General features: G+C 46.3%; 1 protein-coding gene across 1 annotated transcript in view; it reads right to left on the minus strand.

The window, feature by feature from the left end:
* The window catches only part of ADCY5 (adenylate cyclase 5), a 984,560-nt gene that overhangs the window by 284,033 nt on the left and 686,125 nt on the right, over positions 1-14,402 (minus strand). Inside the window, exon 6 of the mRNA XM_063934061.1 lies at positions 8,758-8,916. Within this exon, the coding sequence (XP_063790131.1) occupies positions 8,758-8,916 (159 nt within the window). The remainder of the gene's footprint in view (positions 1-8,757; positions 8,917-14,402) is intronic.

Genomic DNA, 14,402 nt, shown 5'->3' on the forward strand with positions numbered 1-14,402 from the left:
TGATTCTTTTAATCACCCACATTCTGGAAAGAAATACTGCATCCAACATCACCTAACCTGTGACAGTACTTTTGTAATTTATCAGATTATATGTCCCTGTGGTCTCACCTATATAGGGAAAACTAAACGCAAATTTAAAGAAAGGATGGCTGCTCATAGGTCATCGATTAAGGCAGCCATCGAAAATGGCTATAGCGAACAACCTGTTGCTCGCCATTTCCAAGAAGCCAGACATACGCTTCCAAGTTTGCGTTACCGCATGATCGACCACATTCCACCTCTAAAAAGAGGAGGTGATCGTGATGCGATGTTAATTAAACGTGAAAATGCATGGATCCATCGCCTCGATGTTATCCACCCCAGGGGTCTTAATGAGATCTTTACACTATCATGTTATTAGGTATTTTTTCCCCTGCAACTTGTATGCAGTTTAAATTAACTTTTATTTAATGTTGTTGTGGATACAAAATGTCGTGCTATCTTAAGCACTGATATACAAGCTGTAGATGTACTGTGTTATAATCGCTATTTAATCTGTGATATAGAACTTGCTGGATCTAGTTGATGTGGATTGCTATATCCTGTATCTTTGATCATTCTCTCTGTTACAGTATTATGTTTTGCCGGGTTGCCATAGTTACGATACACACGCACTAGCTGGGTGGACGTGCATCTAAATGGGACACAGCCAGAGCCGCAGCGTGGTGAACGGCGTGATCCCGTTTTGAACATGGTGAAGGGTATAAAGTTCGGGTAAGTCACATTTTATTTGTTATGCCTGTATCCTGAAGACAATCTAATAAGATTGAAACGTTGATACGAAATTTGCCTATGCTGTATTTATTCCTGAGTGCCGCATTCTACAATTTGTCTATATATATATATATATATATATATATATATATATATATAATATTTTATTTTATAGGGCGCCACCAGTGTTTCGCACTGCTGCACATACTGCAGACATTAGAACAGTAGAGGGTACACAGAAGTTAACATTACAGTAACAGAAAAACTGAAACAGAGCACAGGCAACAATTAGAACCACAGTTCTCAGTACACACTACAGCCGAGATGAAAGGAAGCTAAGGAGCAGTCGACGTACTACTGGGGGCGGGCAGCCACTGGAATAGATAAGCAGTAATGAGCGAGAGGAGATGCAGGTATAGAAATTCGCTACGTAGGCTGTAATTGAAGTGTGAGAGAAGACGGCTGTGAGAACAGGAGAGAAGAGGGCCCTGCTCCAAGGATCTCACAATCTAGCGGGTGGGGGGAGACAGACAGGTGACATGAGGTGCGATCAAGCAAAAGGTGGCATAATGGTAGGAAGTAAGCGAGGCATAGATGGCCAAAGCATGAGGTAGTGGGTTGGGAGAGTGCCTTAACACTACGTTATGCGGGTACTTTGATGAACAGGTGAGTTTTCAGTGCCCGTTTGAAGCTTTGCAAGGTCGGGGAGAGTCTAATAGAGAGAGGGAGCTCATTCTAGTTAAGGTGGGCAGCACGTGTAATATATATACTATCTATCTATCTATCTATCTATCTATCTATCTATCTATATGTATACATATACACTTAGAAGCAGATGTCCAGCACTCCAACAACTTAATTGCAACTCAGCAAAAAATTTAAATTGCTCTTTATGTATGCATAGGCTGAAAGAATGGTCGTCACTCAAGGTTTTGAAAGTGAAAATATATTGTGAACAAAGTCTTTGTTTACAATATACTTTTTCACTGTAAAAGTCCTTGAGTGTTGTCCCTTTTTCTTTGCATATGCATCTCTCCACCGAGAGGTGGTGGTGGGGGATATTGCAGGTTAGGAGGTGCTAGGCTGAAGCTTTGCCTAGGGTGCAGAGAGACCTTGCACCGGCCCTGCTTAGATGAACATCGGCCATCTTAATAACCTCCAGGTTATGCACTACTGGTGTGTCCGAAGACGCAGGCACTGACTTTCCCACTCACAGAAAAAGGGGTCCATTCAGCAGCATGGCACTCACTGGCAATGTTGCCCGTCGGACCTGCATGCAATATACACTAGACGATATTGTGATATTGTAAACGATGTGTCGTAATCAGGCACATCGTCCACAATTTTGTCTTGTGCATGGGACTTCATCATCAGCGCTCCAGCTGCTGTGGACCACACATCCCAGCATTCCCTGCCTCAGTTTTAGCATGCCTTAATAGCAAAATTGTGGCAGGGCATGCTAGGATGTGTCGTTCCACAGCAGCTGGAGGGTCGACGTTGAAGGTCCATGGTCTAGTGTGTACACGGCCTAATATATTAACAAATATGTGAATAATGCAGAACGTAATCAGAAAATAACATACAGCGATAATTTACAGTCAATTAAACGAAAGAACTATGCAAAAAGAGTGATTGATGTGTCTAGTATGAAAAGTATAAATACCACCCAGAGTTCATTCAAAAGGCTTTCACCACAGTGAGAGAAAACGATAGAGCACCACGTCTAGAATACAACAAGAAACCAGAACAGGCAACAAGCACTAAAGAACCTTTATTCATTACACAGTTCTCACAACAAGCGAACAAGGTGATAAAGATTCTTGAGAAACACTGGCCCATATTACTACAAGACGACACCTTAGCTGAAATCTTACCACCAAAGCCAAAGGTGGTATACAGAAAAGCCCCAATATAAAAGAAAAATTAGTACACAGCTGCATACCACCAACTAACAAAACACAAACCACAATAGATGGGAAGCACAATAAAGGAGTTTTTTTCCACTGTGGGACTTGTACAGGATGTAAAACCACGGGCGCAAAAAGCACTGCACCCACATGCAACATGAAATCTGTGAGCAACGACTATGAATTTAGGATTAGGGACAGGCTAACATGCCACACCCAGGGCGTCATATACATATTACAGTGCCAGTGCACAAAACACTATATAGGAAGGACGATAAGACCTTCAAAAGCGAGAATAGCCGAGCATGTACGGAACATCAGGAAGGGGCCGGAAGAACAACTGTTATCTTCACACTGTAGGGGCTACCATCATTCAGATCCTAGTGTTCACTCTAGGAGTGAAAAGGGGCAGGGCGCCGGACTCCGTGGGCACATGTGCGCGCGCGCCCGAAATGGGGGCGCGGCCACGCAAATTAGGGGGCGTGGCCACGCCTACATCATTTTAGGGGGTGGTGCGGACCACAGACGCTACTATAGAGAGCGTCTGTGGCCGGCGACGTCACTGTTGGGGGCGTGCCCAGCATCTCCATCGGTGCTGGGCTTCCCCCAGCCCTCTCCCAATGCGTGAATGGATGCCGCCCACATTCGCACGGCATCTATACACGCCGGGAGGGCAGGAAGCGGGCGGCTGTTCTAGCAGGGCGCCGCAAAAGGGGCAGGGCGGGTTTTGCCTGTAAAAAACGGGCAGGGCGCGGCGCCCTGCTAAAACAGCCTAGAGTGAACACTAGATCCCACATTGCTCAAATTCACGGGGCTAAAAGAGGTGAAAAGAAACTGGAGAGGAGGGGACTTCATTCACAAAATCAACAAGGAAGAATTGAGCATGATTGTCAATATGGGGACCCTAGCCCCTAGGGATCTTAATATTGACAATGAAATCAGGTCGGTCATCTGTAAATAATCTTAAAGACAATAAGGTCCGATACTACAACAGTAGCACAACATCATCCGAATACTGTACACCCCTCCTTTCCTTATTTTAGACACCATCAGCAGGAGAACTACAAATATTAACATAGGGTACCTATGTCTAATATAGAATGATGCAGAGGCATTACAAACATGGATTTGACAAATACATAAATAAGATATCTGTATTATTTGTATATCTCTCCTAAACATTATACTAGATCAGTTATGTCACATCATACTCCAATTTTGGAAATAGGACCCTACCACTTTAGAGAAATAACACACTGACTTTGATAGACAGGTCAGAGGCCAAATCAGTGATACAATCCTTCATCCAATCAGAACAGGTCTGGTTTGATAGACAGGTCAGAGGCCCAATCAGTGATACAATCCTTCATCCAATCAGAACTGGTATGGCCCCCTCAGAAACATACAAATCATGTCAATCTAGACACTTCAAGCACTCCCAGAGGAAGACCGAAAGGTTGAAACGCGTTGGAGGAACTACAAAGAAAGAACCACCACATATTCAAAGACTTCATCAGAAAGACTTTTTCCCACGTCGAAAAGACCCGGTCACGTGACCGGACCAACCCGAAAGCCAGCAGCGCTGCTAGGATACCAGACAGCGGAAGAAGCCGGTGACGGAGTGTGGCGTGCGGCTGGAGCGGGCGACAGGTGAGTTTTCTGTAAGCAGTGGGAGAGGCGCAGCTAGCCGCTCTGCAGAGCGGCATCTGAATCTTTTCCCCACCGCTAGACAGGTCCACCTCTCTGACTGACCTGCACCCGGGGGACGTCTGAACAAGGACGCACCACGGGCAGCAGGGGCAGAGAGGGGAAACCAGTCCTGAGACCCCTTTTTACCTCACTTATGCCACCACCGTAAGCTCAGTGCATCGTGAAGGTTTTAAAGATTTTTTACCAACACCAGCATTTGTTATTATTATTTTTTCCTAAAGACAACAGCAGATGTGCGGGACGCATGAACTTTATAAGAGACAATATCGCCCACTCTGGGCATTAACCGCACACCTTTAGATTGGCCAGTATACAATAAATACAGTGGCTCACAACAATTGATTCGCATCATATTGTTATTTTTGTGATTTCTATATCCAAATGCAAACTCATATTTGGGTCTGTTTATACATTATCCTTTATTACATCTTATGTGCATTCTACCTATTCATTAGCTAAACACACACACCTTAGGGGTTGACCGCAGTTCTATTGTGGTATATCCACTAAGCATCTCCATTTAGTATTAAAAGTACGTAAAATATTATGTCCTTTACCGCAGCCTCCAATAAGAATTTCTCAAAGCAGTATTTGGAACTCCAGAACGCTCTCACCTCAGCATATCAGACATACAAACGAGCTCCTTCACCAGCTACTAAACAAGCATATCTACTTACTAAAACCCACTTTGATGAACACATTTCCGAAATGGGAAATAAATACCTTTTTTCTGTCCACTACAAGTTCCACAAATTTGGGAACAAGTCTGGCCGCTTACTCTCTAACCTACTACGTGGCTCATTCTCACCTGCAGTGGTTCACCCTCTCCGCACGCAGCAAGGCACACTGACTTCCACAAATAAGCAGATTGCACACATTATGCAGTCTTACTTTTCCCAACTATATTCATCCACCCTCACAAACACCCCACAACCACCTTCGCCTGCTTCACACCCCCTGACAGCTTGCTCTCAACCGCCACATCCTCCCCCCACTCCCATAGCTAACTCGCTCAACCCCCCATCCTTTTGGGAAGCATTACCTTACCCTGCTATTACAGATGATATGACAGCTCAACTTCTATCCCCGATCACCATCACTGAAGTCCGATCAGCGATCAAACAATTAAAACCCAATAAGGCCCCTGGTCCTGACGGCTACAGTGGAGAGTTCTATAAACTCCTCTCCCCCAAAGTTGACTTCATTCTGGTAGACATTTTCAACTCATTATTATCAGCTAAGACTCCCCCACCGCACTTTAATTCGGCACTCCTCAAATTGCTCCCTAAACCAGGCAGAGATCTATCCCATCCAGGCTCATATCGACCAATATCTTTGCTAAACCTAGATTACAAGTTGTTCGCCAAGATATTGGCCGACCGTCTGAAACCTATACTCCCCCACATCGTTCACCCCGATCAGACAGGCTTTATCGCAGGCAGACACTCAGTGGTCAATGTGAGAAGGGTAATAGCAGCCCTACATGCCTGTCATGGTGACGTGTCCACTGCAGGACACGCCATCATATCCTTGGACGCAGAAAAGGCCTTCGACCTTGTCGAATGGCCACACCTCTACGCAACCCTAGCACGATTTAAGATCCCAGATGCGTTCATTGAAGCTATTCGTACACTGTATACATCCCCGGCCACTCAAATTTCCTGTAACGGTTTCCTTTCCAACCCCTTTTATATAGAAAAAGGCACTAGGCAAGGATGTCCTCTCTCCCCACTCCTCTTTGCCATTGCTCTTGAACCTCTAGCATTAGCTCTTAGGCTCTCCCCTTCCTTTACTGGCATCTCTGTCGGCAATAATGAGCTTAAAGTCGCCCTGTTCGCCGACGACATGTTATTATTTGTCTCGAACCCTCTCACATCAGTCCCGGAAATCCTGCGTTTGATTTCAGACTTTGGTGAAACGGCGGGCTATAAAATCAATGTCACAAAATCAGAATTACTTCCTATACACGTTTCCCCTGCCACACTATCCTCTCTCACTCAAGCATCACCCTTCACGATCACTCAGTCACATTTCAAATATCTAGGGGTAAATATCACACGAGATATCTCACGGATCTACGAGATAAACTACACACCGGCCATTAAAGCCGTGCTTTCTAAACTAGAAGGCTGGGCTACCTTACCGCTCTCATTGCTAGGGAGGATTGCAGTCCTTAAATCTGTAATATTTCCAAAAATTTTGTATATTATGCAATCTCTCCCATTTAGCCTTAGAGAAACGGATGGCGAAATATTACGCAAAGCTATGACCCGATTTATATGGAATGGGAAGAAACCAAAAGTGGCCTTTGCAAAACTAATAATGGACAAATCAATGGGTGGACTGGGGGTCCCAGACTTTCTTTCTTACTCTCTTACAATTTTTCTCAGATATGCAGCTGACTGGCTGTTGGGAAAAAGCACGTATACTGACTTGGCCCTAGATACTGATGCCTTCCAACCGTACTCGCCATGCGCCCTCCTACACACCAAAAAAGCCGACATACCCTCATCAATCCTGCAACACCCTCTATTCCGAGACACGTATTTAAGCTGGGTGAAAATACATAAGAAACTCAAAGCTGATCACACTGTCTCCTCTTATATATCCCTTTGGGGAAACCCTTCCTTTCCTCCTTCCCTTAACAATGCTCTTTTTGTTCGATGGCGGGAGAGGGGGCTGTGCTCCGCTTCACAGGTCTTTGATCCGGGTGGTCATATTGCTCAATTTGCAACACTGAGAGACAAGTACTCTATTCCGTCCTCCCATTTCTATATGTACCTACAAGTGAGACATTACCTGCATTCACTACGCCTAGACTCTACCCTCTCATCTCCCCCTTCCCCACTAGCAAAGATTCTAAAGCACTGGGAATCCCATCCCTATAAACTAAAGCAAATTTACTCACTCATTGTTAATATCCCTTCCATGTCATATATTCCCAGACTGGTTACCTCCTGGCAAACAGACATTCCGAGTATGACCTCCTATGACCTCCTTGTAGACCACCACCAACGGACCATGTCAATTCTTAGCTCTGCGTACTTACAAGAGGTTCACATAAAATCCATCCACAAAGCATACTTGCCTCCTTATGAACAGATACCCACCGATCCTGCAATCCCCAATAGATGCCCTAAATGCAAAGGAGCTAGAGCCTCTTTCTACCACTGCCTCTGGAGCTGTTCTAGGATCCAACGCTTCTGGAATAAAATATTTATGTTCATAAACACTAATTTCCACACGACCTTAAGACCCGATCCGCTGGCTTGTCTCTGCATAAATTTCTCTATATGGAGATCGAGGAAAGAGATTAGCCTACTTTTCCCTATGCTGACCATGCTATTCACCATAGCCAAAAAAGCAATTCTGAAGCACTGGGTTGTCAGATCGACCCCCTCCTTAGCCGAAGTTCTGAAAACTATGTTACAATATCTGTATTTCGACCGAAGGTCCACTCTCCTTACAGGCCCCTCTGGCCTTGCCGGGTTTAACAAAAAATGGGGCCCTTATATGGATACTTTAGACCAAACCACCCAGTCCACAATAAATGCAGCTTTTGAAAACTCTCAGTGGAAAATGCCCAGATAACCTGGCCTCCTTCTTCTCCTTTTCCTATTCCCCTCTTTATTTTCTCGCCAATCTGATAGATTTCTATCTCTCTCTGTATACTATACATTCCCAACCTATCACCTTAATTAACAATATAATATTATACCAGCTCAGCTACAATAACTTGACTAAGATCTAGGCTAAATGATGTATGGTTATTTATGCATGACTCTACCCTAATATGGTGTTACTGCCTTGAATGGGCGGACAGCCCCCCCCCCCCCCCCCCCCCTCCCTGACCTTTCATCCCCCCCCCCCCCCCCCACCCCCCTAACTGTATTTCCATATTCTCATACAGCATATTGTCGTTTGACTTGATATTCTTGTAATGTTCCATTTTTCAAGCGATCCTTTTGTTCTAGGGACCGTCACATTATGCTTAAGATGTTGATGTTTTATTATCAAACGACTGTTTCATATAATTGGAAAACCTCAATAAAAATCAGTTTGATAAAAAAAAAAAAAAAGTACGTAAAATAAACACATAACCTAAAAAAGCCCCAGTGAGTGAGGAGTAGAGGGGAAAAGAAATGGGGCAGAGGCCAAAACTGGGTTCCCATGCATACCACAGAAGAGGAACTGATAGTACATGTCATAACGGAGTTAGAGTAGGAGGTCCCTGAATAGTTCCTTGAGGTGTATAAAACCAATCATACCAAGCCTGGATGAAATTATGGGAGCTATTATGTATGTTGGCCAAGGCCCTCTCTGTTATTTTACTATCTCCCCAAATTAGTAATCATGGGGATCCCAAATATCTCTGCTCCACACTTACCCGGCTTTTCCTCCTGCTTCCATATGATTGGCCAGCGTAACATCGTTGGACCAGACATCAAACTGCCACTTCCGCAGGCCTAGGACACCACAATGAACACGTCCGCTATGAATTCCCACTCGCATGTTAACGTTCACCCCTGTCACTTCCCTCACCAGCCTGCATGAGGAGACATAACATAGACACATAGGAAGTATATATATATATATATATATATATTCACATACTGTTCAGGATAGATAGATTACATGCTGCTGGTATTAAAATAAGATTTTACTTACCGATAAATCTATTTCTCGGAGTCCGTAGTGGATGCTGGGGTTCCTGAAAGGACCATGGGGAATAGCGGCTCCGCAGGAGACAGGGCACAAAAAGTAAAGCTTTTCCAGATCAGGTGGTGTGCACTGGCTCCTCCCCCTATGACCCTCCTCCAGACTCCAGTTAGGTACTGTGCCCGGACGAGCGTACACAATAAGGGAGGATTTTGAATCCCGGGTAAGACTCATACCAGCCACACCAATCACACCGTACAACCTGTGATCTAAACCCAGTTAACAGTATGATAACAGCGGAGCCTCTGAAAGATGGCTTCCTTCAACAATAACCCGAATTAGTTAACAATAACTATGTACAATTTATGCAGATAATCCGCACTTGGGATGGGCGCCCAGCATCCACTACGGACTCCGAGAAATAGATTTATCGGTAAGTAAAATCTTATTTTCTCTATCGTCCTAGTGGATGCTGGGGTTCCTGAAAGGACCATGGGGATTATACCAAAGCTCCCAAACGGGCGGGAGAGTGCGGATGACTCTGCAGCACCGAATGAGAGAACTCCAGGTCCTCCTTAGCCAGAGTATCAAATTTGTAAAATTTTACAAACGTGTTCTCCCCTGACCACGTAGCTGCTCGGCAAAGTTGTAATGCCGAGACCCCTCGGGCAGCCGCCCAAGATGAGCCCACCTTCCTTGTGGAGTGGGCCTTTACAGATTTAGGCTGTGGCAGGCCTGCCACAGAATGTGCAAGTTGGATTGTGCTACAGATCCAACGAGCAATCGTCTGCTTAGACGCAGGAGCACCCATCTTGTTGGGTGCATACAATATAAACAACGAGTCAGATTTTCTGACTCCAGCTGTCCTTGCAATATATATTTTTAATGCTCTGACAACGTCCAGTAACTTGGAGTCCTCCAAGTCACTTGTAGCCGCAGGCACTACAATAGGCTGGTTCAGATGAAATGCTGACACCACCTTAGGGAGAAAATGCGGACGAGTCCGCAGTTCTGCCCTGTCCGAATGGAAAATCAGATATGGGCTTTTGTAAGATAAAGCTGCCAATTCTGATACTCTCCTGGCAGAAGCCAGGGCTAGAAGCATGGTCACTTTCCAAGTGAGATATTTCAAATCCACCTTTTTTAGTGGTTCAAACCAATGAGATTTTAGAAAGTCCAAAACCACATTGAGATCCCACGGTGCCACTGGAGGCACCACAGGAGGCTGTATATGCAGCACTCCCTTAACAAAGGTCTGGACTTCAGGGACTGAAGCCAATTCTTTTTGAAAGAAAATCGACAGGGCCGAAATTTGAACCTTAATAGATCCCAATTTGAGACCCATAGACAATCCTGATTGCAGGAAATGTAGGAATCGACCCAGTTGAAATTCCTCCGTCGGAGCACTCCGATCTTCGCACCACGCAACATATTTTCGCCAAATTCGGTGATAATGTTGCACGGTTACTTCCTTCCTTGCTTTAATCAAAGTAGGAATGACTTCTTCCGGCATGCCTTTTTCCTTTAGGATCCGGCGTTCAACCGCCATGCCGTCAAACGCAGCCGCGGTAAGTCTTGAAACAGACAGGGACCCTGCTGAAGCAAGTCCCTCCTTAGAGGTAGAGGCCACGGATCTTCCGTGATCATCTCTTGAAGTTCCGGGTACCAAGTCCTTCTTGGCCAATCCGGAACCACTAGTATCGTTCTTACGCCTCTTTGCCGTATAATTCTCAATACTTTTGGTATGAGAGGCAGAGGAGGAAACACATACACCGACTGGTACACCCAAGGCGTTACCAGCGCGTCCACAGCTATTGCCTGCGGATCTCTTGACCTGGCGCAATACCTGTCCAGTTTTTTGTTGAGGCGAGACGCCATCATGTCCACCATTGGTCTTTCCCAACGGGTTACCAGCATGTGGAAGACTTCTGGATGAAGTCCCCACTCTCCCGGGTGAAGATCGTGTCTGCTGAGGAAGTCTGCTTCCCAGTTGTCCACTCCCGGGATGAACACTGCTGACAGTGCTATCACATGATTCTCTGCCCAGCGAAGAATCCTTGCAGCTTCTGCCATTGCACTCCTGCTTCTTGTGCCGCCCTGTCTGTTCACATGGGCGACTGCCGTGATGTTGTCCGACTGGATCAACACTGGTTTTCCCTGAAGCAGAGGTTCTGCCTGGCTTAGAGCATTGTACATTGCTCTTAGTTCCAGAATGTTTATGTGAAGAGACGTTTCCAGACTCGTCCATACTCCCTGGAAGTTTCTTCCTTGTGTGACTGCTCCCCAGCCTCTCAGGCTGGCGTCCGTGGTCACCAGGATCCAATCCTGTATGCCGAATCTGCGGCCCTCCAATAGATGAGGACTCTGCAACCACCACAGAAGAGACACCCTTGTCCTTGGAGACAGGGTTATCCGTAGGTGCATCTGAAGATGCGACCCTGACCATTTGTCCAACAGATCCCTTTGGAAAATTCTTGCGTGGAATCTGCCGAATGGAATTGCTTCGTAAGAAGCCACCATTTTTCCCAGGACTCTTGTGCATTGATGTACAGACACCTTTCCTGGTTTTAGGAGGTTCCTGACAAGCTCGGATAACTCCTTGGCTTTTTCCTCCGGGAGAAAAACCTTTTTCTGAACCGTGTCCAGAATCATCCCTAGGAACAGCAGACGAGTTGTCGGCATTAACTGGGATTTTGGAATATTCAGAATCCACCCGTGCTGTTTTAGCACTTCTTGAGACAGTGCTAATCCCATCTCTAGCTGTTCTCTGGACCTTGCCCTTATTAGGAGATCGTCCAAGTATGGGATAATTAATATGCCTTTTCTTCGAAGAAGAATCATCATCTCGGCCATTACCTTTGTAAAGATCCGAGGTGCCGTGGACAATCCGAACGGCAGCGTCTGAAACTGATAGTGACAGTTTTGTACAACGAACCTGAGGTACCCCTGGTGTGAGGGGTAAATTGGAACGTGGAGATACGCATCCTTGATGTCCAAGGATACCATAAAGTCCCCCTCTTCCAGGTTCGCTATCACTGCTCTGAGTGACTCCATCTTGAACTTGAACTTCTTTATGTACAGGTTCAAGGACTTCAGATTTAGAATAGGCCTTACCGAGCCATCCGGCTTCGGTACCACAAAAAGAGTGGAATAATACCCCTTCCCTTGTTGTAGAAGAGGTACCTTGACTATCACCTGCTGAGAGTACAGCTTGTGAATGGCTTCCAAAACCGTCTCCCTTTCGGAGGGGGACGTTGGTAAAGCAGACTGCAGGAAACGGCGAGGTGGATCTGTCTCTAATTCCAACCTGTACCCTTGAGATATTATCTGCAGGATCCAGGGATCTACCTGCGAGTGAGCCCACTGCGCGCTGTAATTTTTGAGACGACCGCCCACCGTCCCCGAGTCCGCTTGAGAAGCCCCAGCGTCATGCTGAGGCTTTTGTAGAAGCCGGGGAGGGCTTCTGTTCCTGGGAAGGAGCTGCGTGTTGCTGTCTCTTCCCTCGACCTCTGCCTCGTGGCAGATATGAATAGCCCTTTGCTCTCTTATTTTTAAAGGAACGAAAGGGCTGCGGTTGAAAAGTCGGTGCCTTTTTCTGTTGGGGAGTGACTTGAGGTAGAAAGGTGGATTTCCCGGCTGTAGCCGTGGCCACCAAATCTGATAGACCGACTCCAAATAACTCCTCCCCTTTATACGGCAAAACTTCCATATGCCGTTTTGAATCCGCATCGCCTGTCCACTGTCGCGTCCATAAAGCTCTTCTGGCCGAAATGGACATAGCACTTACCCGTGATGCCAGTGTGCAGATATCCCTCTGTGCATCACGCATATAAAGAAATGCATCCTTTATTTGTTCTAACGACAGTAAAATATTGTCCCTGTCCAGGATATCAATATTTTCAATCAGGGACTCTGACCAAACTACCCCAGCACTGCCCATCCAGGCAGTCGCTACAGCTGGTCGTAGTATAACACCTGCATGTGTGTATATACTTTTTTGGATATTTTCCATCCTCCTATCTGATGGATCTTTAAGTGCGGCCGTCTCAGGAGAGGGTAACGCCACTTGTTTAGATAAGCGTGTTAGCGCCTTGTCCACCCTAGGAGGTGTTTCCCAGCGCTCCCTAACCTCTGGCGGGAAAGGGTATAATGCCAATAATTTCTTTGAAATTATCAGCTTTTTATCAGGGGCAACCCACGCTTCATTACACACGTCATTTAATTCTTCTGATTCAGGAAAAACTATAGGTAGTTTTTTCACACCCCACATAATACCCTGTTTAGTGGTACCTGTAGTATCAGCTAAATGTAACGCCTCCTTCATTGCCAAAATCATATAACGTGTGGCCCTACTGGAAAATACGGTTGATTCGTCACCGTCACCACTGGAGTCAGTGCCTGCGTCTGGGTCTGTGTCGACCGACTGAGGCAAAGGGCGTTTCACAGCCCCTGACGGTGTTTGAGTCGCCTGGACAGGCACTAATTGATTGTCCGGCCGCCTCATGTCGTCAAACGACTGCTTTAGCGTGTTGACACTATCCCGTAGTTCCATAAATAAAGGCATCCATTCTGGTGTCGACTCCCTAGGGGGTGACATCCTCATATTTGGCAATTGCTCCGCCTCCACACCAATATCGTCCTCATACATGTCGACACACACGTACCGACACACAGCAGACACACAGGGAATGCTCCTAACGAAGACAGGACCCACTAGCCCTTTGGGGAGACAGAGGGAGAGTTTGCCAGCACACACCAAAAGCGCTATATATATATATCAGGGATAGCCTTATAATAAGTGCTCCCTTATAGCTGCTTTGTTATATCAAAATATCGCCATAAATTTGCCCCCCCCTCTCTGTTTTACCCTGTTTCTGTAGTGCAGTGCAGGGGAGAGACTTGGGAGCCGTCCTGACCAGCGGAGCTGTGAGAGGAAATGGCGCCGTGTGCTGAGGAGATAGGCCCCGCCCCTTTTCTGGCGGGCTCGTCTCCCGCTATTTAGAGAAATCAGGCAGGGGTTAAATATCTCCATATAGCCTCTAGGGGCTATATGTGAGGTATTTTTAGCCTTTATATAGGTTACATTTGCCTCCCAGGGCGCCCCCCCCCAGCGCCCTGCACCCTCAGTGACCGCGTGTGAAGTGTGCTGAGAGGAAAATGGCGCACAGCTGCAGTGCTGTGCGCTACCTTTAGAAGACTGCAGGAGTCTTCAGCCGCCGATTCTGGACCTCTTCTGACTTCAGCATCTGCAAGGGGGCCGGCGGCGCGGCTCCGGTGACCATCCAGGCTGTACCTGTGATCGTCCCTCTGGAGCTTGATGTCCAGTAGCCAAGAAGCCAATCCATCCTGCACGCAGGTGAGTTGACTCCTTCT

The sequence above is a fragment of the Pseudophryne corroboree genome, chromosome 7, assembly GCF_028390025.1.
Source record: "Pseudophryne corroboree isolate aPseCor3 chromosome 7, aPseCor3.hap2, whole genome shotgun sequence".
Classification (NCBI taxonomy): domain Eukaryota; kingdom Metazoa; phylum Chordata; class Amphibia; order Anura; family Myobatrachidae; genus Pseudophryne; species Pseudophryne corroboree.